The 20787-nt window shown below is 38.1% G+C and overlaps 1 protein-coding gene across 5 annotated transcripts in view; it reads right to left on the reverse strand.

Moving 5' to 3' along the window:
- Positions 1–208: 208 nt before the first annotated feature.
- Positions 209–20787, reverse strand: part of LOC139139040 (neuronal acetylcholine receptor subunit alpha-10-like) — a 46129-nt gene continuing 25550 nt past the window's right edge. For 3 of the 5 annotated variants that reach the window (XM_070707739.1, XM_070707738.1, XM_070707737.1), the window contains 6 exons: positions 12211–12356; positions 11691–11735; positions 8900–9009; positions 4856–5064; positions 3020–3346; positions 209–2083 (listed from right to left, as the gene is read on the reverse strand). In XM_070707739.1, the coding sequence (XP_070563840.1) occupies positions 1515–2083; positions 3020–3346; positions 4856–5064; positions 8900–9009; positions 11691–11735; positions 12211–12356 (1406 nt within the window). In that variant the 3' untranslated portion in view covers positions 209–1514. Of the gene's footprint in view, positions 2084–3019; positions 3347–4855; positions 5065–5194; positions 5398–8899; positions 9010–11690; positions 11736–12210; positions 12357–20787 lie in introns of all 5 variants that reach the window. The other 2 variants (XM_070707740.1, XM_070707741.1) reach the window with 1 other exon arrangement.

Here is a 20787-nt window from a genome sequence, read left to right on the forward strand (position 1 = left end):
ATCTCAACATGTCGGTAAAAGGATAACAGTTACACATACTCTTTTACGGCTTTACGGTTTCCATAAACGATAAAAATGGAATCAAGTGTCCAGAGAAGTACCCTGTTACGATCCTTGTGGCGACCAACTTGACGAGTCATGCATACTGCTGTCTGGTTTCTAAACACAATCCGTTCCTGAACAAAAAATCACTACAAATATCACCGACTAACGTATAGTGTTTTATTACTTGAGGTCAAAACCCTTTATGCAGTCTAATACATGGAAATAAACACAAAATAAGTTTTACAGTTGGTGATAAACATTTTTTATGCAATGTCGTCTTCAGTCCATTAGTCTAATGCGTTACCTGCTCTGAAACCTATACATCAAGTTTCAAAATAAAACCGATGTTTGAAATGTACGATATTTACATAATGTTTGGCAAGGCTATTAGGTTCGTTCAACGAAATGCAAAGCCTGCGCCGTCTTCTAATTTTCTGATTTACAAAATCGTAAACATCAGTCTGAATTTTCGAGCAGACCAGCGTGTTTACCTTCAGTTTCTGGATAAACCTATATTAAATCTTAACTAAGTAAACGATTTTTCCCAAAAAAGACAGGCTAAATATATTTGTTGGTATTGCTTTTTTGTGCGATGAATTTCTAGAGAGTTTGTTACTGTTAAATTCTCATGCCACGTTGCTCCGTATATGTTTATCTCAGTAAAAGCTTGTAAATAAATGTCGTCTCAAAGTCGGACGTATTTTCGGTAAAAGTTAAACTAGTCTTCAAATACTGTAACACCATCAAAAGTCAACCTTTGTTATATATTCCAAGCTAGCTTTTAAAGGCAAGTAACGCTAACTAAAATGAAAACAAAACGGAAATGATGTTATGTATGTTTCTGTTGAGAGAGGGGACGGTCGGTCCCTTCGCTGAGCTGAATTTCTTCCTTGTACCAGACTCGACATAAATAAAACGAGCTATGTTAACATTAAGGTTAAAATAATTACAAATCTGTACTTATTATTCTTGTCTTTTTCCAATATCAATATTTTTTTTCTGTAAGAGAACACAATATTCAAAACTATCATATAGACATAACGCAAGCGTATTTATTGTTTATTTAGTTGATTTTTTTTATAATTTTGGGTGACTTTGTTCACCACATCCAGGCACACAGTTTTTGGCGCAATAGTTCTCTGTCACCGTGCCGATCAGTAAGAAAGTTCACGTCACAATATACTTCGATTCGGTCTCGAATCCGAATCTGTTTTTGTTTCCAACAAACTTTGCCGAAGCACGTTTGTCAACACGTAGAAATGTTCATCTCGCTTACGTGAAGTGCTTCACTTTGTTGGGCATCGAGAATTCCGAATTATCGAAACGGTTTTATAGTCAAAGAATTCGTCGGATACCCTGTGGTTTATCACATTAATCCTCAGGTCGTCGCTGTCGAACAGGACAATTAGTTTGGGTCACGGAGATTTAGCTTAAGCTCATGCAATGAAGACCTGGCGATTTTGATGGCACTAAGCCAGGGGGATATTCATCGAGATGAACACCACGGTGCTGGCTGTTCCGATGATGTATATGACCATGAACATCCTGTCGATAACAGAGGCAACTTGCTTCCAGTCTCCGTGTAACGTGTCCTTTTTATCTTGATCTTCAAATCTTGCCGTGATGCTTTTCATCTCGCGCAGAATTTGTCTCATAATGATCGTCTGGTCATTAGAAGTTACAGTCACTATGTTATCGCTGTGGTTCGAGCTGTTGCTGTTCTCTTCCCGCCTTTTCAGTTTGCCGCCGAATTTGATGCCGTTCAGTGGGGATTCGCGTCCGTCCTCAGTATACGGAATGAACTCGGAGAGATTGCCGCTGTCTCTCTTTCTCATCCTGCGGCGGCTTTTTCGGAAGTTCTCGTTGAACAGCGGCTGCTTGCGGACAAGGAGGAAGCGCTGCATGTGACCTAGGACGATCTTCTTGACCCATCGTGGGATGGGTTTACTGGAAGGGCCTCTGTAGTGTAGGTTGAGCACTAGAACTGTCATCACAAGGGACAGAGACACGAGCACCATCGTGGCGGCATAGTATTGACCTGGAAATAAACGGCACAGAAAATGAGTTCTAGAACGAGCCTCGATTAAGAGCCGCAGCAATATCGGTTGTTTGAACGATCTGATAGCCGTGCGAAAGGTTAGCCCTGATTACCCCAATCTGTGTCACTATCAAAGAGATGATTTCGCTTGCATACATCAATGGCTGGAAATCTTAAACAGTATGCTCATTATCTTTAGACAGGGTACCATGAATGGATGGAAATGATCGTATAGAGATCAGATAAAATCAATCCGGTGAAACGGGTAAAAAGCAAATTGTAGAAAATGCAAAGTAATTATCGCTGAGGCTTCTCAATAGTAAGAATGAATACATTGTGCTGTCCCGAAGTACACGTGATCAGAATATATTCTGGTCAATTACGTGCACTTGCACGTTCTGACAATGTGAATAATTCGCGAGCGAGGTAAATGACGATCACATGACATGCTCATGCTGAAATGCAGATGAGGGACCATTTCTTTGCCGAACAAAAATATGACTGATCAATGTTCCCATTATTAATAAGGAGGGCGCTACTTATGTGTATGTTCGGTTTGGAGGGATTTTAAATATGTATCTTCCCGCAAACTATCGTTTTAATATACTGCAACTAATTTACGGACCTTTTTAGTTAAAGCTGGCATATAGGGCAAGGTGCATGTACAAAGGCTACGGGAAGCTATCATAACTGTTTCAATGTATTGCATATATGCTATTCCTTGGGGTTTTTGCTAGTTAGTGTGCAAAACTCAAGGAGATTCTAAGTTAAAGCTAATTGTTTTGGAACGAGAGCGATGGAGATATGCAGACAAACTTCTCAATAAAATCATTAAATAACGGGATGCGATTTGGTGGCAGTGATGGTTTATAGGACGACATATATGTTTGCACTTTTCTATCGAGTGTATTTTTAATGCAAGAATGACATAATTACCGATGATTGGGACTTCACTGGAAGGGGGCATAGTTTCAGCAATAAGCAGCAGAAACACTGTGAGTGAAAGTAGGGCTGTAATGCCAAGACTAATCTTCTCCCCCGAGTCGGCTGGCAGGAAGAAGTTCAACATTGTTATGATGGAGATGAGAACGCACGGCATAATGAGATTAAATATGTAGTACTGAGAGCGACGCCGGAAGAAGATGGTATACGACACATCCGTGTACGGGATCCCAGGTGCGTCCGGGTAGAATTCGACGTGACCCTCGGCCAGCAGGTTCTCCATCTCCCACTCGCCGTCACTCTTGAAGACGGATCGGTCACCTGTGAATTGGGAGAAATCGGGAGAGTCGCAATCAGCGGAGAGTTAATGACTCACCCCGGTGTTGGAAATGACGCAGCGGAGAGCGACACTGCCTGACATCGCTTAATACTTGGATGCACACGTCGATTACGGCAGCGTAGCAAGTAATCGCTCCTGGCACCGGGGTTAACATTACAAAGACACAAACAACAGGGGAAAAGAGATGATATAGAAGACTTAAGTGTATGTGTAATGCTGTCACAGTGATACAAGATTCATGCAGGAGGGACAATTATGATCACTAAGTAAACACGCTCATAAACACTCCATGCGTAGTAAAATTGTGGTGCAGAGTACAGAAGAAAGTCTACAAATGCCAAAAATGACACAAATTAATGTGCTTAGGTTTACGCGGCAATAAGAGTTTCTTCCATTAGGCCCTAAAGAAAATTTTTCAGGTTGTGCAATAAGAACAGATGTCATATATGATGTCAATATGCTTGGATGAACATTTAAGTCATTTTTTATTGCGTGCCAGATGTACTATAAACACAGTTTATTCACACATAGACTTTTGTTGTGACAAGAACTAAGACATGAGCGAACAGCGGACGAAACGTCAAACGAACTACGGACGAGTGCTGATATTATTAACTGCTTACATGTCGAACACACTGTTAAGTATCTTCATGGGAGTACGAAAGTTCAGTTTTATCCCTAGGAGGGTACATCGTACGACCTACTACATGTGCGTAAACGACCGATCTTGCAGATATACTTCAGATGCGGTAGTCGAGCCATCAGCGAGTTCCTTACAAAAACTTTGCGAACGTTCGCCCGCCAATGGCACCGATTATATCTTCATATTCGTGAAGTGCGCAAATAACGAGCTCAAGATCGTCTTCAAAGCTGTGACGGTAGAAACACGTTCACTTTTCTGAATTCTCAGAGTCAAAACTGCTCTTTTCAAAAGTTGAACGCGATAAATAACAAATGAGAATTTGATGTCATGAAATTTTCCTATCTCTTCGGTGAAGCATCGTAAATCAAAGTTGTGATTCCAGTACGAAGAGGTCATTTGGCACCGTGCCAGCCACACTCACTGCCTTTCATGGCAAACGAACTCTGCTTTTGGCGCGATCCGCAGACGAACCGAATAAAAGAAAGTTTGAGTTGTGACGAAGTTTTCCAGATAGTATTTAAACGTGTACATTTTGTACATCATGGAGGCAGAAGCAAGAACCCCCGAAAGCCTGAACGTTCAAACAGTACATGTAGAAGAATAATGCTGCCCCTCCCTTCAGCCAAATTCAGCGCGGCAGTTTTCTCTTTTAGTAATGCTGGTAACTTCACATGTAGGCGAATTAAAACGACCATGTAAAACGCAGTAGTTTTTGGGTTAGAAATGCTGGGAAACCGAGAATCATGCAATGTGGATGGTCATGATGAAATGAATGAGTCATAACTGCGCATGCGTGGAAGGGTACTTCTGGAGGCTGTCCGTGTTGCACTGCTTTCCTCCCACTCACCTGTGCCGTTCAGAGCAACTTCATTACCATTATATTGCCAGGGACCGAATTTCATTGGGCATTGTTGTCGATCGAAGGGAAAGAGCCGTACACCGATTTTACAGTAGCTTACGAAAATAACAGGGGAGGCCCAGTGAACCAAGCCCGTGTGGAACACCACGACTATCCTCCCGTGACCTTTAAGAAACCCCTCATACTTATCGCCGGCACTGTGAAGACAAAGACATACACGTCATATTACAAGAGACACCGACGCAACGTGACGATACATATTTTGACGCCAGACAGACTCACAGACACCACAGAGCCCACAACTTTGAGGGCAGAATTCCTGTTTACCTGTTCCGTTCAGGCGAACCTCGGTACCGTCGTATTGCCAGGGACCGAATTTGAGAGGGCATTGTTGCAGATCAAAGGGAAAATAGAAGACATTGATTTTGCAATAGCTAAGAAAGATGACAGGGGCGGCCCAGTTTACCAAACCATCATGGTGTAGTACGCATATATGGCCCTGCAGAGAATTTTCATACTTATCGGCAGCACTGTGGAATACAAAAATAATATGAGAAAATAAAAAAAAGGAATATGAAAAAAAGAAAGTTGTTAATGAAACTCAAAGAAACATAGAAATGTAGGCCTGTTGTCGCTTACATTGTACAGCAGTGAACACAAAAGCAACATCTGTGCTTGTCTTCGGAGGACTGCTTCGCATCAGAATTAACAACTTACATTAAAATCTCTGGAAAGAACTTCATCGTGTATCGAAAAGTTACACTGACGAAAGTTTCAAATGCTGGACGTTTTGCCTATCCCAAGTATAAACGTAAGACCCCAGGGGCACCTTATATATCGTTTTGTGAAAAATTGTAGTTTTATTTTTGCAATGTCCATTGAACCTGTAACGTTGGATTTACCAATACAGAATCTACAATTATGATAATTGGGTGGGTCGTAGATTATATAGGTGTGTATCGTCAGAAAATGAGTCACCAGAGTGTTTATTCAAGACAACAAATTCTAAATTTGGTCCAGTCTAGGCACGATTGAACATGACATTGTGCTCGGTGTCAATAGTTAAGCAGCAATATCTCTTTCAATGTCGATGTAAGAAGCCCCCAGCAACAGCACTCAAATGTGTATTGTGCCAGAGCGTTTTTTTCTATTCAAGTTATTTCCTGAGATAATTAAAAGCTCTTACAACAAGTTGACACAATTTAAAGATTAATTAATACAGTTAAAGTACGATAATGTGATTGGCATTTTTGATATTGATCTCAACGAGTCTTTCACTAAACACTTATAACAAAAAAGCTAAATATTGACATTACGTCACCGACGGCCATACATCGTGCAAAGAGACACCACACCCAACGAAGGGACTCTAAATAACTCCGATTTGTAACATTATCGCATTATGATTCATTTCAAAGAAACAAGGACGTTTAAAATTGGTAAAATCAAAAGATCATACAACATCTTCGAAAGCATCAAGTAAACCCTTTTCAATTTATCATTTCATAGTATAATATAAAAATAAAAAAATATATTTTTTTATTATTTAAAGCATCAAGTAAACCCTTTTCAATCTATCATTCGATGTTATGGCGCAATCAAAGATAGACATTGCTCAAATGACAACAGACTGAGATTTTTGAAATATCAAGATGTAATTATTCATTGGGACTGTTGTAGATCTGGGATACAGGATAAGCTAATGTTTATATTACATTAAATTTACTGTCGCACTACAACCGCTTCATTTTGTTTTAATAATGATTGATATACAGCTACGTTTCTGAGAGGCTGGTAGGGGATCGGTCCATCTCTCCAAAACCGTGCAAATTTCAAAATTAATGAAAGTACAGATATTGATGTCGTTTTGCAAAAGTTTCTCTTCTCAGACATCGTGTGAAGATATCGAATGAACACATTCCACAAGTCGGGTACGATTTTTTATGGTGGTTCCTTGCTCGGAAAGTAAAGTCAGAGTAAACGAAGCATATTGAACGAATGAACGAGCATCGCTCACAATCAGGAGTTTTCTTAAGATAGCAATCATGTGACGTATTTACCCATCTTTTCCCTCCTTGAATATTTTAAAGTTCCTGAGGCATTTGATACATTAGATTAGGGTGCGTTCAATGACGTAAGCAAAGTTGACGGATAAAGAACAGTAAAAGGTCACAGAGTTCGGTGAAATCGTTGCAAAGTACAGTTTTTCAACAAGCTATATGAGTACAAGACGTTTTGTTACGTCATCATAAAACGATTTGGAGGCTCTTATCATATTTGAAAGGCGTCTACGTCATTCTTGAAGAATTTAATTGTTATTGAACTTTGCAGGTTTAATGCGGGCTTGAAAAGTCACAAATGGTGATAAGCAAATGGTGTACTTGATATAGCTTGCTATGTCAATCTGGCAGTGTCGTTATGGATTACTTTTCAAAAGGTAAAAGCAAATTATGAAGTTATAATCTATTATTAGAGCAATATTGTGTCGATTTGTCACAAGTCAACAGATTGCTAATTGCCGCTCAAACTTTATGCCAGTAAGCTTTTGACTAAATTGTGCGCGAATGCCACTTAAGTTGGAAGTATTTCTTTCAACACTCACTTAAAATAACAATAACCAATATCGCCTATTTTGATACAGTAAATACTTCATCAACTGGTTTTGTTGGTAAAACACTTATAAGCGTTACTAGGGAGGCTAAAATTCGTCGCTTTGACTGTTGTATATACGTAATGTAGCGCCATCGAATTCAAAATATGAAATGTTATTTCAAACTCGTAAATATTTATAAAGTCATATCATGAAATTCTTTTGATTGTCGGAATTTTGATCTTGAAATTTTAAAATCTTAACTGGATCACAACAACAAACAGAATTACAAGACAAAAAAAGAAAATAAGAAAACCAAACGACACCAAACAAAGAAGACCAATTTCAAGGCATTAGAGTAATGTAAGCACGCATTTTCATGAATACCATGGCTATCTGAATCAAATCTTGGGCTATGTTTAGTATTGAGCGAGATAATATCTCATATGACGCCACCGAGGAAAGTAACTTACTGTTTTGCATTCAAAAGGCAGATTTGCACGTGATTGGAGTTGGTCGTTATTGCCTGCATGGGGGCGCGAGATAAAACTTTCTTGATTTTCATATCCCATGGTAAAGACATGTAGGCAAGGAATGACAGCATGGAAACGGTTCTGAGGCGGAACTTCTGAATCCATAAAATCTTGGAATGATGAGTGGATATTATTTTCCCACTACAGTCTACTTATGACGTCATTACACATGTGGGTAATGTAGAATGTACCGAAGTTAAAATGGAAACTTGTAATTTTCTGGATCAACCTGTCTCTACCCGACTTTAGACTCATCGATTGTGCATTTAGGCATTTTTCAAGCTCTCAATAAAGCCAACTCAGAACGACTTAGGGTTACGGTGACACCCTAATCTCGCTATAGTTGGACTGCAAGCACGTTTAATAACCGCAAATCACAACCATTAAGGAATTGTCCGGCAAAGACGATTCAAAACGGCAAGGATTTGGTTCATGACGTTGAAACAGGGGCCAAGATGATTTATTTACACCATTTACAGCTTAAAAGGTATGTCGGCAGTAACCCTGAGTCATTTTTTTCAATATCTAGACATGTGCCGTAACCCACAAAATCGTGACGTATCTGCTGTTTACAGAATTTACATAGCTGACAGACATACGCAATGTTTTTGACACGATTTCATGTCCGAATTTAAACACATGTCGCTTAACATAACTTGAAGCGATTTCAGATCATGAAAACACGTACCAAGCAGACAAAATCTGAACCATGCCGTGCCTCCATCAGGCTTTCTGATAACGAAAAGGAAACCATATGGAGCAGATAACAAAAACAACATTAGGCAGTTTCTTATCAAGTGTCATTGTCCTATAGTCAGAATGCTATTTTTCAGTTTACTGACTGGTGTGTCATTTTTGCTGAATGTTAGAGTAAATTGAAAATAGCTGACAAAATCAATGTACACTTACTTGTCGTACAATGTCAAGTCTGGTAGCCATAATCTCCCTGATGGAACTTTGATGTTAGTGATGTTGTTATAGTCTTCAGGTGACCATGCCATGAATTCATCGATCCATTCCTTTGAACATATTGGAATGTAGGAATGTTTAAATATACTCATTACGCCATTTTCCTCAGTGTGTGTATGTATGTATGTATGTATGTATGTATGTATGTATGTATGTATGTATGTATGTATGTATGTATGTATGTATGTATGTATGTATGTATGTATGTATGTATGTATGTATGTATGTATGTATGTATGTATGTATGTATGTATGTATGTATGGATGTATGTATGGATGGATGGATGGATGGATGGATGGATGGATGGATGGATGGATAGATGGATCTGTGTATCTATGTGTGTATGTGTGCATATCCATACACCTCTCTATCTTTGTATAATATATACATCATTAGGCAGTTAGTTGAATTATTCATGATAAATCGGAAAATGTTCCTGGCCGAGACGTTTCTCCCAGTCATAGCTGGTCACAGTCACAGTAGGCCCTGTCCATCTCATGGGATTACCGTCCTGTCATGTAATCCAAGTGGTATTGTTCTATTGTTTTCGGCAGATACCATTGTTCACGAGGGTGTCGAGTATTTTTATCCAGGATGTTTCACGTGTTAGTATGTATATCTTACCGTGCCATAATTTTTCAAGCCCGAATTGAAATGGTTTGGCACCGGGTCGGCGATTTTTCCGCGTGTTGCTGATAGCTGGGTTTACATATGAGTGTATATTTTATCACTCGTTTCACCCAGACACTCTATGTTCGCAGTAAACTCCATATATTAAAGGGACATTAGCTGTAACTGTTGACTAATTTTTCACTACTGTGTTTCAATGTATCAACTACAGAATTGTACTATAATCCGATCATCATGACCAATGCCCGGTGTTCTGCTTGCCAACACAGTCTGTATATGTGAAACGACCATTCTAGTCCGGACCTGAACACAAAATTTAAACAATAACAATGCAGATTATACATATAAGGTATACTTATGAGCTAAATATTAGGAATTTCTCCATGGTTCTGGGATTCACACCAGAAACTGCAGATGATACACAGAAACAAACAAAATAAAAAAATGACCAAAGTTACAGCTAATGGATCTTTAAATTCGTTGACTTGCAATTTATATGTCCTGTGATTCTGAAGGATGGGTTGTCTGGTCCTAGGAAAGTGAACGTTGTTTTTCATGTACTTGCAGATCGCACATCGTGTTGCCTGACTAGAGTATGACCCTGGTTTCTGTTAGTTCAATAGTTTGGTCTATTTTCTGTTGATGAGCATTGGCTAAGACTGGGCAAAACGTTTCTGCTAGGAACATTTTTCGATTTGATATATATATATATATATATATATATATATATATATATATATATATATATATATATATATATATATATATATATATATATATATATATATATAATCGTAGACTCCACAATGTCTGGAAATGGTCGATAATGTACGATCATCCCTATTGTCTAGAGTTTCAGAGACTGAGAGATCCTTCGTACATTGCGAACATTTTTCCAACTGTCATTCAGACGAAGTGTGAATCTATCGGGAAATTGAACACCGCCGTTTTGATTTGGTTTCTTGAGATCGTTACAAAATAGCGCAATTGGGATTCAAAAGGCAAACCCTAACCGAAGAGTTTTACATTTGCACATTAAGTTGGTAATTTGCCATGGTTACTCTTGACAGAAATAACACACACAGGAAATGTAGGATAGTCATTTTTGGTGCAATTGTGACAACGCAACAGGCAACTGTCTCATCTCATTCTCGCTCCCTGTACACATTGTATTGGTCAGCAGTAACGATGACACCATTGACAAATCTCATGATGGCGGTTATTTGTGTTCACACCACAGTGTCACGCAAATGTGGGAAAAGCTCGCTGGTGGATCATAACCTGTATTATTTATAAACAGGCGTTTCATCTCATTTACAATGAAAGGTATTAAAAATTTCCGTTGCATCAAGTCAACAGGACATGATAATACGATAAGTTACTAACAAAACTGAAAACATCAAGTCATTTTGTGGGCGGCATGCACTGCTACAGGCCCTTTTCACAGTCATGACTACGCTCGATGCGTTCCCGAGGTGATTATTCCTGTCTTCACAGCCCTGCCGAAATGTTAGAGCCTACAGACCCATGTTCTCAAGTGAAACACTATCGAACGGCTGACAGGGCTTCATTGGCATCACGTGACACATTCGTGATATTTGGCGCAACAGCGACGGTTTTTTTTGTGCGGAAATTGGCGGTGTTAAGTTGCCCGGTAAACACATTTGAAACATAAGCTGCATCAAATTGGCAGTGATGATGGTAGTAAAAGTGCACTATTAACCTAAAGTGAATGACATGTCCGGCAATTTGCTATATTAGCCAACGCAATAATAACTTTGTAACACACGCAGCGTCCAGACAGGTGGATTAACGCACACGTTCTTTGCTGTACGGTCATGAAAATGCAACATGAACAATCCTAGCCCTATTGTGCAAATCTAATGTTTAAATTGTTCTTTTGAATGAGAAGATGGACTTCTAGATATACACTTTGAGAGAGAGAGAGAGAGAGAGAGAGAGAGAGAGAGAGAGAGAGAGAGAGAGAGAGAGAGAGAGAGAGAGAGGGAGGATGGAGGGGACAGGGACAAAGACGAGCAGACAGACAGATACTGAGACAGCAGCAGGTGAACTTCAATGGATGAATGAACAATAACTTACCAATGTCAACCATACGTTCGTTTTCAGCGTTTGCTTTCGTTCATCCTGAGAGATAGAGAGAGACGGAAATTAAAGATAACAGATCGTAGGTACCGAGGGACATATGCAAATTGTATTGAGTGATCGTCACGGAAATGCCGTCTCGGCAATGAAGAATTGTGCCATATAAATAATTGACACACGGTCGCGCTTAACTAACGTCACTAGAGTCGTCTTATGCTTGCAAACCCAACTGAGTAACTCAAGCGTTCTGATAAAAATTTTATAAAAAGTTTCTCACAATATTAATTCACGGGGTACTAGTACACTACATGGTACTTTATTTTCAACTTTATCCGCCTTAATTCAAAGAGACATTTTCTGTAAATAGATAACATGGATCGGCTGGGATCGCTTCTCCCCTGATAATAGAACAGACATGAGCTATTAGCGATGACATTAGACATTAGCTGTGGATCGCATCGGCAGTGTAAAACTGGTGAAAGTCGCGACGCCGTCAAGCAATGGAATCCGGCCTCACCATATCGAGCACCTGAGAGACGAAGAGCTTCATTTCGATGTCGGTCGTTGTGTTCTTCTCCATGACCGGTCTCACGACAGGGTCGTACCTCTCTGGGCTGAACAAGAACTGCACCAATTTGTGGTGATCCTCCGTCGAGAAAGTTACTGCAGTAGACACAAAAACCACACAAAAACAAATATTTCTATTGCCTTATAGTGACCCCTCAATGAAACGTCCCAGGGTGTACAATCAATTAGACTATTAATACGGAACATGGGAGGGATTCTACGAACACGACAACGACAATTCCGGTCACGTCCAATGATCTGGAATCCACAATTTGTGTACTCAATGTTAAGTTACACTGGCAAATATGTTTAATCCAAACTGTCTGCCAGCATTCATCACAACGGTGACCGTGATGTACCTTGAATAAACAAAAGCAATGCATGAGAAAAATCACGTGCTTCGAAATGTTGAAACTCGGCAAATCCCCGTAGGCCATTACCCTTGAAGTGTTTCAATGGCAAGGATATTCATCAACTGTAAATTTACACAGAAGGATACAGTCAGGCTTTCAAATATTTGCTGTTATCCCATAATTTTGCATAATATGACGCAAGCTACAAAGTCCTTCACCTTGACCTCAAAAACATACGTATGGTAAAAAAAAATAAACATATAACTGATCCTTCTCTTTGTTAGCCTAACGTTCTACTGAGCTGTTCCATTAGCCCTTTCGGGCAATTAGTCTATGTCACATGGAATGCTAAACAAAGGAATATGCCTTGATTTGTTTTTTTGTCCATGAGCCAGCATTATCTATACGTATTTGACGTTATAACTTGAAATATAAAAACGTTTATTTGAGCGACGAAGATTCTAGCGCAAAGCAAACTTCTTGACAAAAAAGTAGTTTTGCTGTTTATCATATTTTTAAAGAGAATAATGAATATATGTTTATTAAATTGGTTTATTTAATTCGAGATCAGGCACAGATATGATATAGTTTAAAACCATATACATCTGCACCAATAGAATGATTTTAGTACAACATAAATAAACATATGGTTTCACATACTGGACAAAGAAGCTAGTTATTATAAAACAAGTGACAAATAACCAGGATTAAAACAATATCAAAAACAAACACTTTCAACATTTCTTCTAAAACTCGACACAGAAACATCTAAAAATTGCAATTTTTGATAAAAGCTAGTATATAGCCTTTGAATGTGATTAAAAAGTGAACTGTGCGCGAATTTACTGTCAGACAACCAAAAGTTACGTATTGCTATTTTCTACTTGATCGCCAAGGAATGTGTAAATTGAAAACCGGTTGACAATCAGGGAGAGTGTTAATCCATTTCCATAAAAAACGAGGTCAAATATATACACCTTAAACAGAGTTGGTCATCATAAAAGTTACCATGGAAACTTACTTTTAAAACGTGGTACTACAAATATTTATAAAATTACTGTGTTGTCTAAGTACACTTTTTCAATACCGTTCCTCATTTTTCTATTTTTTGATTATACTTAATAAGTCATGGATTCTATATGTTGTGAACTTATACTGTGTCTAACAACAAATCCTTATTAAAAGGGCAATGTGCGGACGAGTTTGCCTGTAAAATGCTTTCCTCTAAAGCTCTTTAGCGTTGTCACGTAGTCAATCATTGTCTAGCTTAGTCACATATAATCGATAGTGTTTGTCCATGATTAAATTTGGCATTCTAATGGCACCTTGATAGTTTCCCTGTTGTGCCAGTGGAATTGCGTCCCTTCCTTGGAGAAACCCAGTTTTTTGGATGTCACGGTATATCCTGTTTACCGGAACTTTGCTAATTGATTATCAGCAATCAATCAGCATTCGACATTTCCAGGTTCACTGCATGCTTTCTAAATGTCTCAACGGACGCCATAATACAGAATTTTACATATGTGTAAGTAAAACTTTCGTAGATAAGGAAAGAGTCAATATATCTTGCAAGTGGTGAAAAAGCCGGATCTTTTGAATTTACACTACATTTAAATCACTTCCATTGACTGTAGTTGCGAGGGTTATTGAATGGAATTCGGGTAAATTGCATAAAATGCCCTCGTATAAATATGCAAATCTTGAAGGCTGGCTAAAATGCACGCTGTCATGATCATTTCCTGATCTTTGTCGAAGACGCAGAGATGCACCCCTTTACGTAAAGTTATTTCAGATGCACCCCTTTACGTTAAGTTATTTCAGATGCACCCCTTTACGTTAAGTTATTTCAGTTGCACCCCTTTACGTTAAGTTATTTCAGATGCACCCCTTTACGTTAAGTTATTTCAGATGCACCCCTTTACGTTAAGTTAATTCAGATGCACCCCTTTACGTTAAGTTAATTCAGATGCACCCCTTTACGTTAAGTTATTTCAGCTGCACCCCTTTACGTTAAGTTATTTCAGATGCACCCCTTTACGTTAAGTTAATTCAGATGCACCCCTTTACGTTAAGTTAATTCAGATGCACCCCTTTACGTTAAGTTATTTCAGATGCACCCCTTTACGTTAAGTTATTTCCAACCTTCTGTATTTTGCATCGAGTTAGCCATTATTTACATGTTCTCAGACGGTACTGTCCGAAATCATGACAACGAAGACATTTTATATCTTCTCTTGAACCACGATGAAGAAATTTGACATCTTCATTGATATATAATAATTTATATATATATATATATATATATATATATATATATATATATATATATATATATATATATATATATATATGAGTGTGTGTGTATGTGTGTTTGTATATAATACATATAATACATATAATTAATATATATATATATAATATATATATATATATATATATATATATATATATATATATATATATATATATATATATATACTCTGAAACATCCTCTCATTTAATGAAGTGTTTGATAAATGTGATTAGCTCCCGGATTGTAATTCGCGTAACCAATTACTTCAGAAATATAGAGGCGGCTTTTTGTCTGTGAGTTTGAGACAGTTGTTACTAGTAAGCTTATGCGTCACAAACTTAACATTCAATAAACATTTGTGTAAAGCTGTATATCTTTCAAGAAGTACCGAACCGAATGCGGAGCAGTTTTTGCAGACTGAGTTCTGGTTAGCGCATTGGTGCTGTTGTTTTCGAGTGTCTGCGGGTTGAACGTAACGCATGACAAAATAAACATATTAATGGGACGAGGTTAGCCACGCTGTGTATAATTTGTATGATTATGTTGTTTAAGATACGATGATGTATGTCTTGCAAATCTGCAATAAGTTTGATGAGGCGTGCTACATATGATGAACACATAAAGATATGATATTACAAAACAAATATGAGCTTCACCCTATCCACCTATTCCCAAGTCAGCTTTGAAAGATTATGCAAAGAAATAATTTCTGATGTGTGTTTTGAGCGAAATTTTGGAGTCGGGCCTTGTATATACAGAAATGCAGAGCAAAGTGTGGGCGTGTTTACCACTCCCATATATTGTTCCAAACATTGCCAATATTTCACTTAATTACACCATATCACTATTTATTCACAAGACGAAATCTCAACGATGCAAATCCGGTAAGAGCGCGCCAAGATTGATGAAATTTACAATGTACATAGATAATATTAGAGATATTGAAAGACATAAAACAGTGCATTACAGGTGTTAAGTGTTCCTGTCCAAGTGAACGCTCTCATTCGTGTTATGCACACTTATAACCCCGCCGTGCATGCGCAGACCACTTAATTAGGTTCACTTTTAGTGCACGTACTGGGCAAATAAAACTTCATTTCGAACATTAGCCGGATATTTTTACTGTCGCTTCGAAACCGTTTTGGTGATGACGTATATTGTTTGAATAAAAATTACTGCAAATGTGTACATTTTCAGCGCCATTTTGTACTGGTTTGTTTCAATCTGATGATTTTTCCACACAAAAAATTCATAAGTAGAAATCTAGTCATTTGAGACAGGATTTGTAATCTGTGATATATCTCTTCCGTTTGAAGGTCCTACACGTCTCATTATTTTACGGAAGCCCTACGTTAACGGGTGCGTGTTTGTATATACGCCTGCTTATGTTCAGATGGTTTGGGCGCGGTTGCTACCCTGGTTAACAGCTAAACACAGTATTTGGAAGGTAAAATGATAGAGTTGAACGTGCCTTTGAAAAATTTCAAAAAATGTCAGTCATCGAAGCATTACAAACATGAAAAATAGCCTCCATAGATCTGATTAGATTTTTTACTGTTTATAGAGAACGACGGTACTCGTAAAAATATTTTTTTCACGCTTGCGTTTTCGCCGCTCACGTCCGCGATCTGTCATTTGATACGACTGTCAATGACCACTTTCCATTACCCTAGAATGACGTGACTTGAAAACGCTCATATTTGCAAAATGTCGCAGACGTCGCGTTGGCATGAGCAATTTCATTCCGAAACCAGGGAATTGTACCCATTGAAGACCATCGACCCTCCAACCTATTTGAATCGGTATATATAATTAGACAGGAGTCACACTGCAGGGTCTTTTTCTGGGGTTTAAACGATTTGATAGGATGCCACGTTTGTTATCGAAGCGATTCAATACAAATCTTGCTAATTTGGAACGATTACTGTAAATGCCAAAGCAAGCCTTAAGTCCTCGTCTCGTACTACTTATCAAGCCGGCCGAGGGAACCTGTTATTTGCTGCCTCGACGGAAGAATGAAAAACACGGCTTATTACCACAGAAATAACAAAGCGTGACTAATGACGGATCAAGTAGCAAACGTCAGAGGTATAGTGAAGGCTGGAGTAGCAAGACAGGCTGTTTGCAAGGCTTTGTTGCCGATAGCTTTAAGCTTGTAGGCTCGGCACGGACAATCATAAAACGGCCTTGAGGAGACCGTGGAGGTCGAATCGTCGGTTGGGAATTTTCGAAATAAGGCCTTAAAAATTGCTAGTCGTTAAACGGGAAGTTACAGGACCGTGGGAGCACAGTGATGCTAACTTTTGATAATTTTTTCACCAATTTTGTTTTGAATGTCAACCATACTAGTAACTCCTTGTTCTTTTAACCAAAGCATTGATATACACATTGTTCAGTTTGTCAACTCAGCCTGTATGTGTGTAAACAGCATTGTTATTTTTGAAAAGTGAATTCTGGTCTGGACTAGAATGAATTACAAATGTAACAATAACAATGTATTTTAGACGCCAAGTTGACAAGTTTTTCAACATGCTTTCGGGAGTAGAATAAGAAGTTGCAATTGATTATATATAATGAAAATAATGAAAATATCATCAGAAGTTAGCATTACTGACCCTTTAAGAGTTGAAGAAATCTAAAGGGTTAGGCCTAAACTATATCAACAGGTATTTTTCAGTCTGCCATATTGGGGTAGTTAGCACCCGGATTTGGCTATGTCGCAATATTAAACAATTGTAGTTATTCTGACCTCAGTCTTATTTTATTCAAAAAATTAAAAGAATAACATTTCTATTTTGAATTTTCAATCGGAAAATCTAGCTGTACCATCAGACCCCTGAGGCCAGTGGGTGGGTTCAAACGTTTGCATCTGAAGGCAGTTAGAGATAGACTATGTATGATTTATGCATTAGTCCGACAACGCAATGAATGCTCTCAGCCTTCGTACAGTCGTTGGCATGCATATAGTATCGACGAAAGTAATTTACAACAGTTACGGAGAAGAGAGCTAATTGGTAGAACAGATAGGCGTTTAGTCAATTTCTTTTGCTGTAATGTAAATTTCTGTCTGACTATGATCTAGTTTGGAGAGACATTGTCAGTGTAACCTTTCTTTTCTAAACAAAAGCGAATTCAAAAGTACAGGCGAGAGCGAGAACCAGAGAATGCAGAGCTGCTAATTATATTTAAATATGTGTCTTGTTTAACGCAGAATGCACCCTGGTGCGGTGAGACATTTTCGGACTCTCAAACATTTTACAATGCTTAAGCTTGTACGGGCTCATTTTGATACTTCGGGAAAACAAAGTTTCAATCGCGTGGTTTTTGTGAAATAGAACACAATAATTATCCGCCAACAGTAATTATTGAGATGTGTAGCCAGTTTTAAATTTTTAAATATAAACAATTATAAGTGCTTCTCTAACCCCAAAACTTTCCGTTGTGACTTTAATTCTTTATCATAAACGAGACTATTTTAAAGTTTTCGTGAAAAAAAGAGAAACAGTTTAAATTTTATTTTTCGATCTCTGTGTCATCTATAGGTGCAATCACGTCACAGTTTGTGCACAGTTAAAGCATTCAGGATTGAAGAATTTTCTATCCTGCTTTAGGATAGTTTTTATTTGACATGCTTTTGACCCAATTTGACAACTTTTTGACACTCTTAGGATCAAAAACTGTCCACGTATTGCACTGACTGGCTTTAACTGATACAAAACAATTTGATCTGTGTTTTTTATCCTAAAGTATATTCATAATGGATGGGCGGTTTCGAACGAATTCAGCAAGGCGTTCTTTTTACACGATCATTCCCATGACAATGACAGAACAGCTAGGTGTCTCGCGCGATATAAATAAGTTAAGGTAGTATGCGCCTCGACATTAACAGAATAAAACTTTAAGTTTAATAAAGTTTCAGGCAAAAAGGAACTTTTAACCATTCCGTTTCGATATCAATAATAAAATCACGAATCACCGTGTTAAATTTGGTATACTTGGAAAACAAATTACCCTATGTTTACCCATATTTGAAATTCAAAATGGCCTCCATCCCTGTGTTAACTCTATGGGGAAAAATAATTTTCGAATTTCACACATATAGGCACTTTATTTATTACACGAGCTTTACAATGAGCCCCACAAGTGGTAGGCCAAACAAAGTATTATAAATATTTGAGAGTCCGAATATCTGTTCCCGAGGGCCATTCTACCTTAACACGTTTTAGATGATGATGTGTCGTGTTTTCCAGCACCTTGATAGCCACAGTTTTCCTGTCAAAAGTTATGTAACAAGCGACGAGTTGTGCCATGGAATACAATGATATCAGATGTAATTCAATTAAGCAAATCTTTTTTTTCAATTCTATTCAGTTCAGTATAATTCTGAATTCGAGGACAGGAAAAGGAAAAAATAAGATTAAATATTAACAAACAATAAAAACTCAGAATATTTTATTTGCGAAGAAGTTGATCATATTTTTTTTAGGGAGGGGGGCATCCTCAAAACAAAGTGTTATTGTAAATATCGAAAAGTGGCGGTATTAAACATGTGTTTTTCCACTGAGTCAATTATGGAAATTGGAGTAAATTGCCCACCTGCGGTATTTGATTAAGACGTTTTCCTGGAGCCCATCTATAGCACTGTGAAACCGTGCAATGCATTCTGGTGGCAAATACCATTACGTAACAGTTTATGAATTATCAAAATTACAATACTGGTTAATAACCCTAGGTGTTATTTTTCGTCAAATGCGTGTCTTAATGTTTAAATTGTATTGCCACGCATCAAATACATTCTGATTAACTCGTATTTTTTCAGATTCTGATCGACAAAACCCTCATCCTATGTCACATTTAAGTATTTGTCCCTGTAGAACTGTTGCCATGACAATAGAGTCCGATAATCACGTCGACATGCATTGAAGCGAAATTCAAAACTACATTTCCTTGTCGTCATCGAAACAAGAAACGGCAGATGTTAAATGGAAAATGACTCCATTTTTAAAATGATAATCGATGTCCAAATAGGTATGCTTTTCGAAGGTAGCATCTTTGATTATTCCAAATGCCCACTTCTTGGCGAATTACGCTTCCGTTTGAAATGGAAAGTGATTCTTCATGGCAAGAATGACATTCCGCCCGAACACTTAATCCCAATTTTATGGCCACCACAAATGTCACGCGCATAACCGACCAGTCAGGTCGGGTGTCCCTGGGTCCAAGCCAGCAGAACGAGAAAAGTGAATCACGCAGACATCGGTTAAGAGGCAAGACTCCCTCCCTATTCACGTCTTGCGTATTTCTTACTTCTGTCAATTTCACGACAGGCAACTGTATGTCTGTTTACTCTGATCCCACCCCAGTGTTTACTTAAAAATGATTGAACACTAATATTCACGTTCAACGGACTGAGTACCAGAGGAAGAAAATTACTCTAGGTTATAGTTTCGCAGTGTCATCGATTAAAGTTTACCCTGTGTTAATAAAAGACTCCCAGGGGTGGCTGTACAAACGTTTAACAAAATATTTGAACTATTTTTCATAAAGTATGGTGAAGGGGCTAATTACTATTTTTTGTATTCCAAAAAAGACGAGGAGCATCAGGTCACATGATTAGAAGGGAAGACCATCCCACATTTATGCAAACGCAGTGTGAATGCAGCCAAAGAGAATCTGCCCGAGAGACGCTTTGATTTCGTGCTGTTCAAATGTCGTGTCTTTAAATAAATTAAACTTTTATTGATCGTTCCACAGGTTAATTTACAATGTCTGCACCCTCGATTCTCGTATTCAAAGTTGAGTTGAAGTACACGAATGGAATAACAAGGTAAGCTGTTCTAAATTGTAGGGTATTTTTATGAAAAAACAATATTTGAAATGT

Source organism: Ptychodera flava, chromosome 8 (assembly GCF_041260155.1).
Source record: "Ptychodera flava strain L36383 chromosome 8, AS_Pfla_20210202, whole genome shotgun sequence".
Taxonomy (NCBI): domain Eukaryota; kingdom Metazoa; phylum Hemichordata; class Enteropneusta; family Ptychoderidae; genus Ptychodera; species Ptychodera flava.